This window comes from Pseudopipra pipra, chromosome 13, assembly GCF_036250125.1.
Source record: "Pseudopipra pipra isolate bDixPip1 chromosome 13, bDixPip1.hap1, whole genome shotgun sequence".
In the NCBI taxonomy this organism is placed as follows: Eukaryota; Metazoa; Chordata; class Aves; order Passeriformes; family Pipridae; genus Pseudopipra; species Pseudopipra pipra.
In genome coordinates this window covers 8492722-8512175 of record NC_087561.1, presented here as the reverse complement: position 1 = coordinate 8512175, position 19454 = coordinate 8492722, and the positions used below count along the sequence as shown (strand labels likewise).

At 41.9% G+C, this 19454-nt stretch overlaps 1 protein-coding gene across 6 annotated transcripts in view; it reads left to right on the top strand.

Annotated features, from left to right (window-relative positions):
• Positions 1-19454, top strand: part of GRIA3 (glutamate ionotropic receptor AMPA type subunit 3) — a 147072-nt gene that overhangs the window by 86164 nt on the left and 41454 nt on the right. For 5 of the 6 annotated variants that reach the window (XR_010433988.1, XM_064669849.1, XM_064669848.1 and 2 more), the window contains exons 7-11: positions 2648-2815; positions 4484-4588; positions 5913-6020; positions 7168-7374; positions 16711-17087. Coding sequence is in view for 5 of the 6 variants with exons in the window: in XM_064669849.1 (XP_064525919.1) it covers positions 2648-2815; positions 4484-4588; positions 5913-6020; positions 7168-7374; positions 16711-17087 (965 nt within the window). In the remaining variant the exon portion in view is untranslated. Of the gene's footprint in view, positions 1-2647; positions 2816-4483; positions 4589-5912; positions 6021-6364; positions 7114-7167; positions 7375-16710; positions 17088-19454 lie in introns of those variants that run through there. The other variant, XM_064669850.1, reaches the window with a different exon arrangement.

Genomic DNA, 19454 nt, shown 5'->3' with positions numbered 1-19454 from the left:
ATTTGGGTGGGACACATGCAAGTTGATGAACAGATTTGGATTTCAAAATTACTTTGATAAACTGGGATCATGTCTTGGTATTAGTAAGACAAAATTCAGGAAAGCATTAAAATACTAGATAGGAAGGAAAAATCTCTTCCAGTCCCATGCATGGGGGGTTACCAGGGTAGGTGGTAGTGCTGGGTTGGACTAAAGACACAACAGGAACCAGTTACGAGGTTCTGCTGCTTCTGGCAGTGCCATTCAGAGATACACTTTTCCATCCCTGGGAGCGTATGATTTCTGTGAGGGAGGAAAATTATCTTAATCCCACATCATCCCACAGCCTTGGTGGGCATTTCAGAGGAAGCAGAGAAAGGCAAACAGAGGCCCACAAAGCCCAGATTAGTGTATTGTTGCCTGTGGATTAGGACCTAGTCCTGCTTTCTAAAGCTTCCTAGCAGTGATGCAGAAGTGAAGATAAGTATCATACTAATCTTAAAAGCTCTGAAATACATACAGTTAACCTGAGAAAATTTTATTCCACTTGAAAGCAATTTACCTTGAGGGAATAATTATTCTTCCTCCTTAACAAAGATTCTTAAGTATATGGTACAAACACAAAGATTACATTACCTTTGCACAAATGTATCGCTCATTATAGAAATGTGCACAGTATTTGTCAATCAGACAAAAAGCATACTTAAAAATTGATGTACAGTATTTTTTATTAGGAAATAAAATTGCCTAGAGATTAAAGCCACGATGTTTAATTTATTCTGTATTTTATCAGCCTTTCCCTTCTTTCTCTCTTTTTTCTCTTTGCATGCTCATGCATTTATAAGTAGAATTCAAATAAAGTAGAAAATTAGATAGCTCTCTTGGCATGACTTGGAAGGGACTGCATTAAGGTTACTGACAATTGACGCAGTCTGCTGAAAAAATTATCAGTGTGTAAGTTTTATGTAGTGCTAGATTGGACAGCTATTACAAGATTTTTTTTTAATACAAGAACAAATACCTTAAAAATACTGTCTGGTTCTGTATTGTTGCGTGGATTGTGACGTATAACCTTTGTTAACTTTCTAAAAGAGGAGAGAGTGATCATTGCAAAGCACTACAGGGAGAGGTGCAGGTGGGCATGATCAGAGAATGCCTGTGCCTTTGCAGGCAGAGGAGGAACCACCACACACACCCAGTAAGAGTTTATAAACTGTTGTTGTTTAAAGGTCAGTAAGAATGTCTGCTGTATAACGTTTTTCACAGCCCTACCTTTGCACTCTTTTTTATCAGACAGAATTCTCTTGATCTGCACATGCAGACACCTCACTGTGTGCAGAATTCATAAGGGCTTCTGTGCAACTGAAGGATAACACACAGTTTTAAGAAACGCAGACCTTCACTTGTGCTATCCTGCCCTACAGGATAGAATTAACTTCTTCTGAATATGATAAATCTTATCCACAAAGAGAGAATCAGAACAAGCAGTTGAAACTTGGATTTCGGCCTAACTCGTGCATGGGCAGCACGTCTTCTGGCACGAACTCCAGCATCGGGTTCCTTGGGAGGCAGGGTCTCTGTGGTACCACAGACTGCCAAAAGAAGGGCAGGAGCACTAGTACACGCAGATCCCTCTTACATTCTTCTTTTTTCCTCTTCATCCTCTTAAAAACGCTGTGGAAATATGAAGGATCAGTTACAAGGGTGTTGAAATCTGGTCTTACACACTGAACACATTTGATTGCTCCCAGTAGGTGTGTGCTGACAGGATCTCCTCTACACAGACCCTGAAGTTAGAGGTGTAATGCCAGTGAAAGCTGGAGATGTCACATGCAAAGTCCAGGAGGGACAGACTTTCAGACAAACACATAAATGTGAAAAAAATGTGGGAAAAAACCCCACTTCCATAACATTTCCTAGGAGATACTAAATTTATAGCACCAGGGGGTGTCACCAGATATATGTGACAAGCAGTGGACGAAGCTGACAGCAACATGAACAAGTAAGTTAAGTTGTCTGGGAGTTTTGTTCAAGAGCTGCTGCTACACGCAGTTTCCCACCCTCTGCAGATTTGCCATGGAGTAAGGGAAGGCAGGTGGGAAATTACTGAAGAGATGTAATGCCTAAAGTGTATTTTGTGATTGCTTGCCTGTATAGCTGTTTTCTAAGAAAACTAATCTGATCTGTTTCTTGCCACAGATGCTACCTAATCAGAATTGTGATCCAAGCAGAAGTGATTTATGTTAACTTCAGTTCAAAGCTGTCTTGGCAATCTTGTTAAAAACAAAAAAAATTACTCCAAGCAAAAACCCACATACGAGCTTTTCTTTGGTAGCAGTATGGTCCAGCATGGAACTGCAGACTTTTGTACTAACCTCATTTAGATGAAGTTTCCAATTAAATTGAAATTTTGTGCAACTATAAACTGGTTTTGTTATTTTACTGCTATATATGCTATACAAAATGAAAATATTTTTAATTTGTTAATTGAAATAAGTTGAATTTTTAAACTAACAAGTCACCAGCTGAAAGACAGAGAGCAAGCAAATGGCTTGGCAAGCATGGTTCTTGTAAGAGTGTTCTAACAAAGAGGAGGACTTCACCTGACACACCTGGGGCAATTCTAAGATTGCAGTTTGTCACCATCTTCTCTTTGCCCCCATTGCAGTACACATCTGCACTGACCCACGATGCAGTCCTGGTCATAGCAGAGGCTTTCCGGTACCTCCGAAGACAGCGTGTGGATGTCTCCAGGAGAGGCAGTGCTGGAGACTGCCTGGCTAACCCTGCAGTACCATGGAGCCAAGGAATTGATATAGAAAGAGCACTGAAAATGGTAAGGGCGAGTGTGCTGGCTAATGAATGTGTGTGTTCCACAGCAGCAGCAATTCTGCTGGGACCGCGCTTGTGTCCTGCTCCGTGTACACAGAGCTCCTGCCCTCACACGAACAGCTGCAGCTCCTCAGGGGGAAAAAAGAAAGAAAGTGAAAACAAACTTAATGACAAGCTCCGAAGGGTGGATAAAATGTATTCAATGGAGAGCAAGGCATAACAAACTAGCTCTCAAAGCTTCAGCCACAATCTCATCCCTCTAGTACCGGTGCAGCAGCTACCTGGTTGTTCACACCAGAGCACCCACAGTCCCTCAGATCCCCCGTCACACCCCAGCTTCCCCTGAGAGTGAGCATGAGCCTTTTGCAGTCAAACGTATTGGGGGTTTCTAAAGTCTGAGCCTGCAAATCTGACTAAGAGAACTAGAGTGGGTCTACAGCATGTGTATTGTAAATCTTGCAGGAATACGTGTATTTATGAACTTCAACACAAGTGTGCAGTTTTGTTAATTTGACAGTAAAAAGTCAACTCAGATTGGTTTAAAGCAGTGGAAGAATTTTTGTTGGTCACAGCAGTACTGCTGGATTTCAGCACCAGCCTGAACCTTGACACAGTTTAGCCTCCAACCAGTTCTGATTCCTGGCATAACACTCAAACAGATTACCTGCTGCATGGCCAATTTTTTATCCCTGACACTAGTAATAATATAGGATCCTACCTCACTTATGTCTCTAATTTTGTTGATTTTTCACTCTTATGCTGCTATTTGTGTTAAAGCTAGTGACAATGAAAAAAATTGAATGTTTTTGTAGATACAAGAGACAAAAACTCTGCTTTTGATCTGGCTCAAATAACTCTCAAATAAACCTTCTTCCTGGAACTTCCACAGTTTTTGCTAAATATTAAAGCTAATTTACCCCTCCTGAAGTTTGAGACTGTTACCTCTTCTGCCTGAGATGACAGCTTGTCAGTGTTGCTAAGTGATGTGAGTGAAAATACCTCATCCTTTAATACAGGGAAATAAGAAAGACTTTTTCTTTGAAATGAGGTACTTTATACTTCCCCTTTGGATGATTCATGTGAGTAGGCAACGCTAATGACTTACCGTCTGCACACCCATCCATCCCGACCGAGACCAAAACTCCATAAGCAGTAGAGGCAATTGTCTGTGCTCATTCAGAGAAGACATTCATTCCTTTCTCCTGCACTGGGACTGATCTTAAAATAAAGCACTTCCTGGAATGTGCTATGTCAGTCTGGTCCACACTGCAGATCGCTCTGTACCATGTTGTGAGGGGTTTAATGGCACTGAATTGTTGCTCGTGCCTCGCTGGTGCTCCGTGCTGTACCAGTGAGCCCAGCGTGACCAAGCGTGGCAGAATCAGTCTTTCTTACATTTAACATACCTGCAGGGCTAATTTCACTTAAATGCAGCTCACTCTGCGGCAGTGAGTCACCAGCTGAGTACTAACTAACAAATATGTACAGCTGGAACTGAGATAATTTGGATTGGTTTTGTTTTGAAGAATATAACTGGCTGTGTCAAAAGCACTACCAGGCTCTTACATAGATAAAAATTTGGCTAGAGCTAGTGGGTTCCTGCAAAATATAACAGAACGAAAAGATAAAGTGAATCTTCTATTAAAATGTTTTTCCTGTTTTTTCCGTTAAGGTGCAAGTACAAGGAATGACAGGGAACATCCAGTTCGACACCTATGGGCGGAGGATGAATTACACCATTGATGTGTATGAAATGAAAGCTGGTGGGTCACGGAAGGTGAGTTTCGAGATATGCATCCAGATTTCACACCTTCACCAGAAACTAATGAAACAAAAATACCATAGAGGCAGTGTAATAACGGGGCCCTGAGAAATCCCCACCTTCTCTGCTGTCTTCCCTGTCCCAGGAACCTTCTCTATTCAGTTCCTGGATTAAACCACTCACCTTGCTTAATGTCTTCATTGGTTTCCGTGTCAACTTCAGGCACAACTTCTTCCTTTAAAACCCTTCTGGAGGTTTTCCACTGCCAAGCATAATACCTGCTGTCATGCTCCTGTGCTTAGCCTTCTCTTCTAAATTTTTTCAGTCTTTCCTTCCCTAACCATATAATGCTTTAGAGCCATAGTGAAGCTGGAACCAGTGAAACCTTCTGAAATTAACAGAAAATAAGTTTGATTTTAGTTAGAATTTCCTACTCATTCTCTTGTCTCCTAAATAAATTATAGATCCTAAGTGGGATAATCGCCTAGTTCTGTGTTATAAAAGACGTTTAAGGCAGATTTTCAAAAATAATTAGGTAGACAGGGTCACAGAAGTACTGAGAGAGGAGTCTGCATAGCTGAGTCTCTTAACTCCCTCTGATTTCACCTGGAGATAGGTACCTAACCTGCTTGGTCACCACTGAGACTCCTTAAACACTTCTGCACATGTTTGATAACAAAATGCCTGTGGACATGGCCCAGGCACTCATGTAGGTGTACAGTGCAGCCAACACTGTTACTTCTGTGTTGTGCAGAAATATAAAAACTAGTGTAATAGGCTAGTGGTGTAGCCACAGCACCACGAAGGTCAGCACTAACCAGCTGATAAACAGTCACTTCAGAAAGGGGTTTGTATCCTGTACTGAAGATAAAACTGCTGTGCCTGCATTGCTGACAATGTCTGCATCTGCTCTCAAGCCAGCTCAGGAAGGTCTGCAGGGGCTGTATTCACTGGCCAAACTGCAGCAGAATATGGATAAAAATTACAAAATCAGAGAACTTTATTCAGAATGTTCTGCAGTTTATTTTCTTGCCTGTAGTATATTCTTATGCTGTGGAAACATGGGAATTTATTCCACAGGCACCACGATGATGTTGATTGAGATAGGGGAATTTAATATGTATTTTCACTTTGATTTGGCTTGTGCTTATTTGCTCTTGGGATTGAGAACATTATTTCTTTAAGGAAATTAACTTAAAGCTAATGTGGTCCCTTAATGACAGACACAGAAATGTGAGAAATGTTACAAACCCATATGTTTTGACAGTTTCTTTTACAAGTTCAGGTACCAGAGTCCTTGTAAAGGTGTGTAATGAGATAACAATCTCCATTTTTATAGGCTGGTTATTGGAATGAATATGAAAGATTTGTGCCAGCATTAGATCAGCTCCCCTCTAATGACAGCTCATCTGTGGAGAACAGAACTATAGTAGTCACTACCATCTTGGTAAGTTTTATGTTCTTAGTGTGTTTGTGTTTAGGAAATAAGACACGTGGCTCCTGAGGTGTGTTAGACACCTCACCAGGAGGTAGATGTTGAATACTGTGTGACTTCAAGTGACTGGAAAGTTCAGTATCTCCCAGAGATGTTCTGAGGGCTTGACCCTGCAAACTTATCAGTAAGTTTGCTCACAGGAGGAGCTCACTGAGCTCACCATTGTGTTTTGCTGCTTCTCAGACACTTGAACTCAATTAAATGCCTCGTGTAAGTGAAGTTATTGTGCATGTATATAAATGACCACAGGATCTGGCCTTCCTGCTGTAGGGTCAAATCTTGCACCCCTCACTCAGGTACAGCTCCTGTAAACGCAACCCCTGTGGACTGAGTAAGGGTGGCACAATGAAGCCTGTAGAGAACTGGAACTGCTCTAGCACTGTGTGAAAAGCAGCCTATACCTGTGCAATTCCAAAGGAGCAAAGCTCTTCCTGTGTCTCACGAGCAGCAGCACCTCCCAACGCCTCTACAGACCTGCTCTGTACAGTATTCATTGTGACTTTTGTGCCTGTTACAGTTCTGCTAAGCATGAGCCAATTTTATGCTATTTCCTGAAGCATTGTATTTTATACTCCTATGGATTTAGCGAGATGTAACCACCATTTCAGCTAGAATTTCCCAAGAAGGCTAAGGGAATTCAGTGACAAAAAATTCTGCTGAGGATTTTAGCCTAGATTCCCTTAGGCTGCTTTGGAAATACCTCCATCAGAGCCCCATTCTAGATCACTGGGGCCTTAGGAAATGATGTTGATGGTACAGGTGTTGGGTATGTCGGTCCTTAAACACTAAAACCTGAATTATTACTGCAGTGATGCTATTTGACTGCCTAATCAGGCCTACCAACAGAAGTGTAACTTTGTTTAAAAATCCTGCTGTCTTCAGTGGGTCTGTACTAGGAATGAATCAATAGTATGTGTGGCTGTAGGATCAGCCAAAGATTTTTAAACTGCACAAGTCCGTCTTTCTAATTTCTGTACCAAAGCAGGAAATATTGTAAATACTAGCCAGTAATATAAAGGATAATAACAACTCTCATTTTGTGTGGTTTACAGCTGTATTTTACATTCATAGACTTTTGATCTTTACTTTTGTTTCAAAGGAATCACCATATGTAATGTATAAGAAAAACCATGAACAACTAGAAGGGAATGAGAGATATGAAGGATATTGTGTAGACTTAGCTTCTGAAATAGCAAAACATGTTGGAATAAAATACAAACTGTCAATTGTTGGAGATGGGAAATATGGAGCTAGGGACCCTGAGACTAAAATATGGAATGGCATGGTGGGTGAACTGGTCTATGGGGTAAGTTTCTCTTAACCTTCATTTTACTGTTCTTTATAAAAAGTTATGCTCAAAGTTAATAAACTGCAAAATAAAGATCATCTGTTTGAATACTACCTTTAAAAATCTAGATATTTCTTTGTAGAAATTTCTTTTAGTAGTCTACTTTTCTAATTGTTTCATTGCAGGAAAGTGTCACTTTTTTACTGTTCTCCAAATCAGAGTCCACAAAATGTTGAGAAGTAGCACTGGGCAAATTTCAAATTCTTGTTTAAAGCAGAATTTACAGTTTGCCCTTCATATGCTGCTGCTTCATTTGCCACATCTCCTTTTTCTGTATCAGTCTCTTAAGTGCTGGGAGGGTGTCCCTCCCATTAAAGGTCTCATCTGTGATTCTGGTCCTCGTTGAGTCACTGATGCTGGTTTGTGTTTGACCAGAGACTAAAGACTCAGTTAACCCCAAGGTTGTTTTTATCTTTTTTCTTTTTAAACCCTTGATTTGGTTTTAAAAATCAACTGGCAGACAAAAAAAAAAAAAAAGCCTAATTCATTGCATTCCTCTTTATATTTCTATATTGGGTGTACATTGCTTTGTTTAGTAAGAACAAAAACAGTCCGGAATTGCCATTTTAGAAACTTCTTTGAAAATGAGAATTTTGGAATACAGATAAACCAGATGGAAGGGGGAGAAAATTGGCTCTGCAGAAAAGACTTTTCAAGCTGATATTTCATCTTTGCTTTTTTTTTTTTGCCCCAAATGCTAATGAGATGATTTGTGATTCCGCCCAAATCTTTTTTACAGTTTATTTTTAACAAGCTTTCCTCTATTAAAAATATCTGAGCAGAAGCGAATATTTCAATTGCTTCCTTTTGTTCCATGGCTGAGCGTAATTTCTAAAAGTCACCTCAAAATTTCCTTGGGATAATACATCATCATTCTTGCAAAATGTTTGGTGAGATAATTCTTTTCAAATGAATCAGTCTTCTGAAAATAATTACTAGATTTGCAGAAGTTTTCTTACTCTGGAGCAGTCAGTTCTGATGCCTTATTATATATGTGGTAGTCTCTTCAACCTCAAAATATTTTATAAAAATAAAAATGTTTTTGTGGTATCATATTATGGCAGGAAGGGAAATGTAATGATGAGAAAGTAAAGAGGGGGCTGGACCCCGAATTACATCTTTGCTTCCCTGTTGCATTGAGGTTTGACGTTAAGCAAACCTTCTGAACTCCCCATGCCTCAGTTATGCAACTTGGGAAACTGATGTTGGCTCTGTTAGAGAACACAAGTCCATTGAGAACCTCTGAAGCAAAGGTTTCATTTAGTTCTGAGCAAATTACATTGCACTGGAAATCTAAACCCTCAGTTTCTCTGTGTGTGGTTCAAGAAATATCAAGAATATCAGCTGTAATTGGGTCCTTTTGATGTATTTTCGAGTGACAGGCAGTTTATTCACTTAAAAAAAATTATCATACCATAGGCAAAAAGCAAGGCAAAAGAGAACCTGAACTTGCTGCTAACAGTCAGGCACAGGGACTGTCTGCACTAGAGGAGGAAAGGTGTGGTGTGGGCAACTTCTGCTGGGACTTGAGCTGAGTAAGATGAGCCTGTGCAGCTGCTGTGCTATGTAAGATCCATCAGGATAAAGGGCCACAGAAATGCTCAGAGGGGTGGAGCACTGCTCTCTCCTATGAGAAAAGACTGAGAGAATTGAGACTGTTCAACCTGGAGAAGTAAAGGCTCCAGGGAGAGTTTAGAGCACCTTCCCGTATCTAAAGGGGCTACAAGGGAGCTGGAGAGGGACTTTTTACAGGAGCGTGTAGTGATAGGACAGTAAGCAATGCCTTTAGACTGAAAGAGGGTAGATTCAGATTAGATATTAGGAAGAAGTTCTTTACTGTGTGAGAGTACCAAGGAGCTGGCACAGGGAGGCAGTGGATGCCCCATCCTTCGAAACATTCAAGGTCAGGCTGGACAGGGCTCTGAGCAACCTGATCTCATGGAAAATATCCCTGCTCATTACAGGGAGGTTGGCCTAGATAATCTTCAGAGGTCCCTTCCAACCCAAACAATTCTGTGATAAACAGGTTGGCTGCAGCTGCCTTTTCCACAACCCCTCGGGACGAGCCTTGCTCAGAGAGCTCTGCCTCCTTAGCATCAAACTTAGCCCTGTCCATGTCCCTGTGACCAACCATACTTGTGACCTTTCCACACCAGCAAGAACAGCCCTGCAGGCACCACAGACCATAGTTTAAAACAACCCCAAACCCACCCCACCATGCTCATTTTCCCCTGCAAAAAGGTCTGTCCCTTTGTATTCTGAGCACAGTTTGCATCTGTGTTTTCTTGTTAATGAAAAATTGAGGAATGTTTTCCTCCCTGACCCCCAACAGCTCCTGTGCACAAGCTGTGAGCTCTGTTACTGAAGCCTCTTCGCTGCAGTGCTCAATTATTCAAAGGTCAGAGTTGTCCCGTGAGGTTTGAGTGCAGGCCCAGGTTAATTCCTACAGCCCTGCTCTGCTGAGCCAGCTCCCCGGCCTGCCAAGCTGAACTGACTGGCAAGCTCCATGGAAATCCACCTGGATTTCTGTAAGCAGAGGAAACAGCCCATGAACTCTGAGTGCAAACCTCACCAGCCCTCCAGACCTTTTCCCAGCTCTATTTGCAAACATCATGAAATACCCTTGGCCTCTTCCTCCATCTGTTGAGAGGGGGCTGTGTACCACACTCATGAAAACGTGCACTAAGTGCTTTGAAGATGAGAAATGCTCTAGAAGTGCTAATTATTTGGAGCAAACGCCTCATTTACGTACTGACTTTCCTTTATCTCTCAGGGGCTTAAAACTCTATTAGGGAACTAAAACTGTACGTTACTCTAATGCCCTTGTGAGCCTTGTCGGCAAAATGACTGTCAAATTTGGCTCCTCTGGATTCCATTTTGGGAAGACAAGAAGGAGATTAGATTTTAAGTATCTTTATTAGCATGTATGGAAGACGGACTTGGGGGGATAAAAGGGTCCTGATTGGTTTTGGTACCAGTTATCCAGCAGCTGAGCTGAGTTGTGGCAGAAACACAATCCTTTAGATTGCATTTGTCTCACGTAATAAACAGGGACTAGTCATTTGTCAAATACAGTGTATTCCTGACCCAACAGCCTCCTCACCACCACCTAGCACTGCTGGGGCTTTTTGAATACTGTGCCCTTTTTTGCTTAGCCCCATGCATACGACTCTTTCCTAAAATTGCTCTTAGGACAGTCATAGGAAGTGAATGACTTGTCATTTTAATGTCAAAACCCTAATTAACTATATTTAATGTTTGGTTCGTGCCAGTTCATTGTTACTGTCGCTCTTGCTTCCTGTGGAACGCAGCACAGAGCCAGGAGAGAATATGCAGCCTCCAGACCACTGCTTGGAGGGCTCTGAATGTCAAGGAACAGAGGGATGGGTGGGATGGGAGGGGGCTCAGACTTCACTGAGCTGTACCCAGAGCAATAGGGGTACTGTGTCACTGTGCTGCAGGTCCTGAGGCTGCCCAGCACAGCCCTGACTCCAGGGTAAGACTAGCCAGAGGTCAGCATTAACTAGGCTAACTGGAGCAGTCCTGGGAGTTACACATTGCCATTTACCCACTAAAATACTTCCCATTAGAAATTCTCCCTCTGCTTTCTCATATCACGTCAGTGGTTGGAGGCGTAAAACTCTGCTGTGCCGTAGGGTCTCCGAAGTCAAGGACAATCTCAGCTCTCCCTCTTGGGCCTTTCCTTGCAGCTTTGCAAGGGCTTGTACCAATGCACCTGGTTACAGAGGGATGGGAGCCCTGGAGGCAGGGAGTTCTGCCTGAGCAGATATTCCCAAACTCCCTTGCTTCAGGCAGGAGAAGCCAGAAGTCTTGTTAGAGAGGAGCTAACGGGGCTTTGTGGTTTATTAGCAATTTTTAAATGTTGGTGATAGTAGTAGGAGTAGTAATGGTAGTAGTAATAATAATTAATAATGATAATGAAATTTGATGTAAAATGAAATTTATCTGATTTTTTGTAACTCAAAAAGTGTCAATTCAGGTTGGAAAAAAACCTTAATTTTGCTCTTTCATTCTGATGGTGTCAAAATAAGGCTTCATCCTATCAGAAAAAAACTACCAATTCGAGCACTATTATTGTTTTAAACTAAGAGCAATTTCTAAAGCATAGTGGAAACTTTTGACAGAATAAAAATAGAAAATAGATAGAGCTTTTTTTTTCCTGGACATTTCAGATGAGAGAAAGTAGCTAAATCATTCTCAGACCAGGAGACTGAATCACTATTTAAATCTAACCAGCAGAGCAATCCAGCAGGGCAAGGGCTGTCCTCCAGTAACCCACGGGCTGAGGATGTGCCCTCAGCTGGGGCCGTGGAGCAGCAGCACCTCCCTCAGCACGGCCCCATGAGGCTGGTGCTCGGGGCTTTGTACCCACCAGCTGCTGAGCACTAGACAGTTGTCTTTTCTCTTCTGTGGGGTCAGCCTCTTTCTGTAGGCTTTTATTTCTTCTTTCCCTTTTAAAGCAGGCTGCTGTTCTTCCTTCCCTGTTCAGCCAGGGAAAGCCGTCCCTCTCCGGCCCTGATGCTTTTCACAGTGCTGAGGCTAATTGACAGGAGGTTTAACACAGATCTTAATTGTAACTACAAATGCTTTGGGAATGAAAAGAGCAGCCAGACCTTACAGCCTTTAAAACTCTTCTCGGGTTAAAAAGGTCTTTGTAAAAACCTTTCAGTATGTAAAATAGCACAAAGGAATGAAGCAGGGATGTAAAGGACAGGCAGTCTCCAGAATGCAGGAGTTTGTCAGAATGAGACCACCAACACATCTCCCTGCCTTTAGTAGACTGACCAGCTTCATGTGGTGCTGGCCTCTCAGGCTCTCCCAGCAGTTGAAGAAATGCCTTTGAATTGTAGGAGAGAGGAAGACTAACTCAATTCCTAGTTCTCATCAAAATGTCCCATGTGCTCTTAGTCCGTGGCAGAGCCTGACTGTGCCATGAGTGGGTGGGTGAAGCTTGCCATTCCCTCCTCACCCCTGGTTTCTGCCATAGTGGCACTGCCACGCAAGGGGACAGGATTGCAGCCTGGCACAGAGCCACACTGCTGTGGGCCCAGACTCTGGCTGACCTGGGTCTCAGCACAGACACAGGAAGCACACATGCCCACAGCTCCAGAAGCAGATGTACCCTTTATGTCTCCGTCTGCGTGTGGCAGTAGTGTGTCAGAAAGAGCTGTGGGCATCCACATAAAGCACAAATGGACTTAACATTGACAAACTGCAGCAGACAAGGCCAACTGCCCTTTTAACACCTTAATACCTTTTTACACTGCTCAGCTAGTACACATTAAGATTTCAATGCACAGCATGTCCCTAGTCAGATATCAGCTGTTGGTTTTAAATAAGTGTGAGCTAGTGTGTTAAAAGCACATTGCCCCCATGACCTGGCCTCTCAACACACCCCAAATATCCTTGGGGATACTGGCCTGTCTTTACAAAGTTAGCTTTTGCCAGCAAATACTACAAGTGATGTGTTGCTCTGTCTGACACTCTTTTCTCATACCTGGAAACCTCAGACTGCTGTGAGAAGTCTTAAAACATGCTCAGAGTCAGTCACCATTCCAACACAATCTCTTCTGATGCCTCAGTGTACCTGTATTCAGCACTTTTGGGGTGCCCAGATGTTTGGCTGCCAGTGGAAGTCAGACAGTGTCTCTTTGCTTCAGTCTGCACACAGAGTGCTGCCTTGCTTGCCATCACACAAAGGTCTTGCAAAGTGACTGTAGCTCAGACCCACTTCTTGCAAATTGACACACGAGCAAAGGAGTTGTTAGTTCTGTGGGCAGGAATGACCCCAAGCATGTGCAGGGAGGAGCATAGCCTGTATCTCTTGCTGTCTCTAGTGCATAGCTTTGAAGTTAGGGAGAGTCATCTGTAAGCAGAAGAATTCCATCCCTCCTTTTGGATTACAGAGGTGGAACATCTTATCTTTTTTCTTTTCCACATAGAAGGGGATTTCCATTTGCTATTTTTTCTCCTTCCCCATAAGAGTCTTGAGGTTTGCAGCTCCCTGGGGTCAGCTTTGAGCAGAGTGGGCAGCGCCTCTGTGCTGCATGTCCTCTCTAAATCCATCCCTCCCACACTAGTAGGCAAAGACAGAACAAGCCTCAGAGGAATCCATGACATTTCTCGCCCTGCTCAAATGCAGTGAAGATGATGTTTGAAACGCCATTAGTCATGAGTGATTAGCAAAGCTTAGTTGTTGAGGTTCTTAAACCCCCTCCAGTTCTGCACAGAGAGGGACATGTTTGTGGTTGTGTTCTTTTTTATCGAGCTCAATTTGTATGGGTTCTGCTTATCTGCAGCCATAACAGGGAGGGAAATTCTCAAGAGTGCTGCAGTTATTAATGATCCTTTAGGGTGCTTAGAGCTCTCTATAAGCTCTCCATTTCACATACTGTATCTCTAAATAAATAAGCAGACTGCAAACTGGTTTTTAACCTCCCTGATGCAATTAATATTCAGGGAAGTGGTGGGCAACCAGGCTTGGGCACTGGGTTGTAGCTGGTCCACCCTCAGTGCTCTGGTTGTTGATGGTTTCCCAAGACCCTGCATGTGAACTGATGCTTGTTCCCTCTGCAGAAACCAATTGCTGCCATGTTCATTTAGGGATGAGGGTATTTGCTGGTGTTTCCAATATAGTGAACACCTTTGGTAAGAACAATAGGAAAAGAGGGAGACTGAAATGTGTCAGAAAGATAAATGTTTGTATCCCTTGTAATATTGAAATGCAATTTGAAAGTATTTACAATGAAAATCTGTACTATATGATATGAGTGAGGACATGGTAGCAATTGAGACCTTTAAAAAGTGATTTGTCTGTGCTTCAGCACAGCATCATCTTCATCCCAAAAAAATCCCACAGGAACATCCTACATGAACTCAGCTGGGCATGAAGGAGATACAGACCTTTTTGCATGCTGCATCAGCACTTAGGAAGAACTCCACCATGTCTACTTTGGCAATTAAAATGTTACTTTGGAAGAATTAAATTTCTCCAGGTCCAGGAAAACGTTCCAGAAACTAGATGTTCTTATAGCTGAACCAGCCTTTTCCTTCCTTGACAAGGTGTTCCAAGGCTGGTAGTCCACGTGCAGAAGTGCCAGGCAGTAAGACACCTGCCTCCCACCTAAGCTTCAATTCACATGGAGGCATTGCTAAGTCTCTGCAGGGGTCTCGATCCATTAAACTTTCTCTAATAAGGATTAATTTGTAAGTACCTCATTAGTTCAACACAAAGTACAATGGCCATGGTCAAAGTGCTCAGTCTTTCAGCCAGCCGTGGGCTCTGACTGCATTTAAAACTGATATTCTGCGTGCATCTCGTACTGACTGCAGACATCTAATATTGAACAGTAGCTCAACGAGCAGCACCTACAAGACAAATATATGTTTTGGGGGAATTCTTCAATGAAAAAGTTCCAACATCATCCAGTTCTTTTACCTCACTCTATCCATATCCCCCCCACAGTCTCTCCATTACTTAGGTGATGAACACATTCATCTGCAAAGGCAGTGAACACCCAGGCATCCCAAGGCATTTTCAGGTTTTATATTCAAGCCACGTTAAGCTAGATTTTTGCAGTAAGTGACCACATAGCTGAGGGTTTTCTCCTTGGGGAAAGGATCACTCAAGGGGAAAGGCAGTGTCCCAGTACACATGACTGTCTAAAGGGACTGAGCAGGGCTGTCAGAGGAGGCACCCAGGGCCATGGTTTCCGAGTGGCTTCCTTACGTGCACAGGCATGGCTTATCTGATTATTCCAGGCAGTGAATTTGTGCACATACCTTGTAGTTGCACATGCCAGGATAAACTGCTAAGGGATATTCCTGAGCAGCTGGAGGAAACGCAGAGGTCGTGTGTGCAGACAGTGCCCTGTGGAGGGAGGGCTTATTGTGGGGAGGGCCAGTGCTCATCCGACAGGGCTGCCAAAGCCTCGGTCAGCAAACCCCGAGCCAGTGCCCCGGGCACGGCTGCTCAGTGCTGCCAAGGCACCAGTGGGCACAGAGCCCATGATGCCTGAGATCAGCCTTAGCAGAAGCCTTCACCATTTCTGCTTATTAAACTTCGAAGAAAACCTAAACCAACTATCTAGGAAGAGGAGCAAACCAGACATTAATGATAGTCACGTACATCACCATTAGATTTACATGAAGGCATATTCATATGGTACAGATTTTAATCACTTCCTTTTAATGTTTCCTATAACTTGTGTTCAAACTTCTACTTAATCAGGCTTTATTTTTCCACCAGAAAGAGATACATAGTTAATAATGGGGGAAAAAATCAGATTTAAAGGTGCACAGTGGTTTAGGTCCTGGTAAGTTAATCTTTCTTGCATAGACATACATATACAGTTAAACATGTTGAAAATCTATTCTGGAATGTTATTTGTAAAGGAAACCAATTTGTTTTCACATTCCTACCCATGGAATCCAGCAAAGGTGTATTGACTGAAGGGAAGGGTATTGGGTCAGGGTATCCCATGTGCTGGTCAATGACAGGTGCAATAGATGTGATTGTGCTTCCAGATGGCACAGCCCCAGAGCACAGTCTGTGTTACAGGGCTGCAGAGGTAAATCCTGTATAACAGGAGGGCACATAGGAGACTGAAAAATACTGCTTTGCATTCTTTTCAGATTACCCAGGCTATTTACTCCTCAGGGATTCACAAATCTGTGTTACTGTCCTTCAGTGAGCACAGAAAGGGTAGGCTGACTGGTTCCTATCCCCCACTATTTACTATCTTCTGTCCTTTATTGCAGTGGAGTTTCAAAGGAGTATAAAAGTAGCAGTACCCAAATGCAGCTGAAATTCAGTGACTGATTACTTCTCATAGGTTCATTTTAAAGATCCTATAATCAGTAAGGCAAGAGAACTTACTGAAAGAATGGAAAAGACAAAATTCAAACATAGAAAACATAATTTGCCCGAAGTTTTCAAGACAAATGGGTAGATACAGACCATTACTAGAAAATTACATTGTTTTAGTTGCCATCTCACTGTCCACTTTGTGTAGTGTTTATTCATCCCTTTAACTTCATAGAAATACCTACCTCTGTCATGAGCACCTTGCACAGATTTGATTGTAATTTTTCTTGTTAATAGTTGTCTATTAATATCATGTAGTCCTTAACTTCAGTGACTGCAAAATAGACTGCAAAGAATGTTTCCACTCACTCTTGCAATTTATCCTCTGATTCATTAGCCTGACATTCTAGATTGTGCTTCTCTTGTGTCTGGTTTGTAGCTAACTTGGGTTTGTTTTCCCTTTTCAGAGAGCAGATATAGCTGTTGCCCCCCTCACCATAACACTGGTGCGAGAAGAAGTCATAGACTTTTCCAAACCCTTTATGAGCCTGGGCATCTCCATCATGATCAAGAAGCCTCAGAAATCTAAACCGGGCGTATTCTCTTTCCTGGATCCTTTGGCTTATGAAATTTGGATGTGTATAGTCTTTGCTTACATTGGCGTCAGCGTAGTTCTTTTCCTAGTCAGCAGATTCAGCCCTTATGAATGGCACTTGGAAGACAGCACTGAAGAACCACGTGACCCTCAGAATCCTCCTGACCCTCCAAATGAGTTTGGAATATTTAACAGCCTTTGGTTTTCCCTGGGTGCCTTTATGCAGCAAGGATGCGATATTTCTCCAAGGTTTGTTCCATGTCACTCCATCACCTTTTTGCATTTTATGGTCATTTTCTGATGCCATGGTGCATATATGTTACTTTTTCAAATTTCTTTTTTAATTCCAAATTTTTTATTTTGAGATTCCATTCAATGTTCAGCATCATCTTCAAGCCACCATGCTTGCTAACATTCACCTCCAGAGTGAGTAGCATTGCTTATAATGCCATTTATGCATTTCTGCCAAACTTATATTCACCATGTTAAGGCTGTAAAATGCATAGGGTTTTCTGTTTTCAGCAATGCTTGGAGGGCTACCGTGTTTTTGCTGCATATCTCATTTTACGGTCATCTCCTTGGTGCATAAAACACATTCTGCTTTGCAAAATAAGAATTATTTATTTTTGAAAGTCACATGCAACAGCACTTTAAAGCATCTCCACTCCCATTAAGGCTCCTGCTAGTCTTTTTGCTTTCTTTGGAGCCTAATTTCTCCTGTTTTGTTTTTCTTGAATCATCCTTTCATCTATTAGTAATTTGCTTTCCACCACATTTTTGCATATATTCAGGTCTCTGTATTCACTGTGTCTGTACTGCCTTGTATCTGTATTGCTATTTCAGTCCAGTCTAATCTGTTGTCCCTCTGTTCATAGTCAATATGGTCTAATAAGCATTGCCAGTTTCCATAAAGATATTTCTTATTCATGAAGACAGTCATTCTGGATAAGGCTGTAGTAAAGTATGTTTGACATTAGTTCCAGTGTAACCAAGAACAGTGCTATTAACTATTGCAGACTTAATTTCTGTTTTAAAGAAGTATTTTAAAAACCATCTGAGAATAGTGAAGTTCCCTCTGATTGAACAGTGCATTCCACAGATGTTTTTTGAATAACATAGAGCATGTTTCTGCATTTACACTGGTAAAATGCTTTAGTGATATGCTTGTGATAAGCAGTAAAATTATCTAGTTTCTTAGTGATGGAGCACTAATTACATTTTGTATGACAATAATCTAATAGTCAGTTTACAGCTATTTTAATTATTCCAAATACCTGCTTAGTACAAACAGGATGCAGTTTTTCTATTTAACAAGGTTGCTATTTAGAAGAAGAGAGGCAGATCTTTTCTAAGCACTGGCATTTGAAATGCACCTTTTTAATCTCCACGTTTATTACCTTTTTTCAATACCTGAATCACTGAAAAGTCGCCAGGTTTTCCTGGTCCATATAGCAGTGGGGTTCTTGAGTAGCCCCCATGAAACAAGTGACTATGAAGTTTCATGGGAAAGATCATGATTTTACCTGTTATAGTGTAACAATGATCCTATAAATTCACAGTCGTTGCATATTCAAATGTCCTTCTGATGGCAGTGAGACCCAGGACTTTGGTAGTTACTGATGTGTGCCTGGTGATATTTGATGCAAGTCATGCCCACATTTTAAAAGTCTTGACAGCAGCAATTGTATTTCATTCTTACCAAGGAATCCGTGTGTCCCCTCTGTAACACACACCCTTTGCCCTGGCTGTGACCACGTGTCAGTTCTCCCAGTTCCCTGTGCCTGGGTGTGCTGCCTCCCTGTGTGGTTACAGCTGTCGGTCTGTTCCTCCTGTTCACGCTCCCTGTTTCTGCTCTATGCCTAAATCCTGCACTGAAACTTTGCCTAGCTGCTTGCTGTGGAAGGGGATGAGCAGTGATAACATTTAAATTGCTGTTGACCATGTGTGTGCCCAACATAAAGGACCGGGAAATAAGCACTGGGACATCACATGGAAAGCTGCAGGCATTGCACTGTTTCCGCTAGGTCTGGTTATTGACAGTTAAATAGAAGTGCATAGGATTTTTGTTAAGCTCTCATGTGACTCTTTGGTATGTTCAGCCCTTTCCCTTATATAACAAGAGGAACATAGTCTGGTTTTTCTTAATAATACCATGATAAGTACCTTGGATATACCTACAATAAAGAAAAGAGGCAGCAGTATACCTATTTATTTTAACTGTCCATCAGAAGCTATTAGCTCAGTATTAACATATAACCCTTGTTTGAAAGCGTTGTCCAGTTCTTTTGTTATCTTCTATGATAACATTCCAGGCAGTTACATGCATTGTTACTGAAAAGAAAGACAAATTTAATACTTGTGTTTAAATTCCAGAAACACTGCTTCTTTGACCTATATGTTGATTTAAGTTGATTAAAATGTCAAATTTCTTTTCCGTAGAAGGGACTATTCCCAAGTATTCCATTCTTAATCCATATCTTTGTAAGGTTACGCCATTCACAGTACATTGACTATATGAATGTTTCATACTATTTTATTGCCATTAAAAGGGGCTTCATTCTTCCATTGTGAGTTTTGTCTGAATAAATTTCTTATATGAGAGCATACAGCACTTGT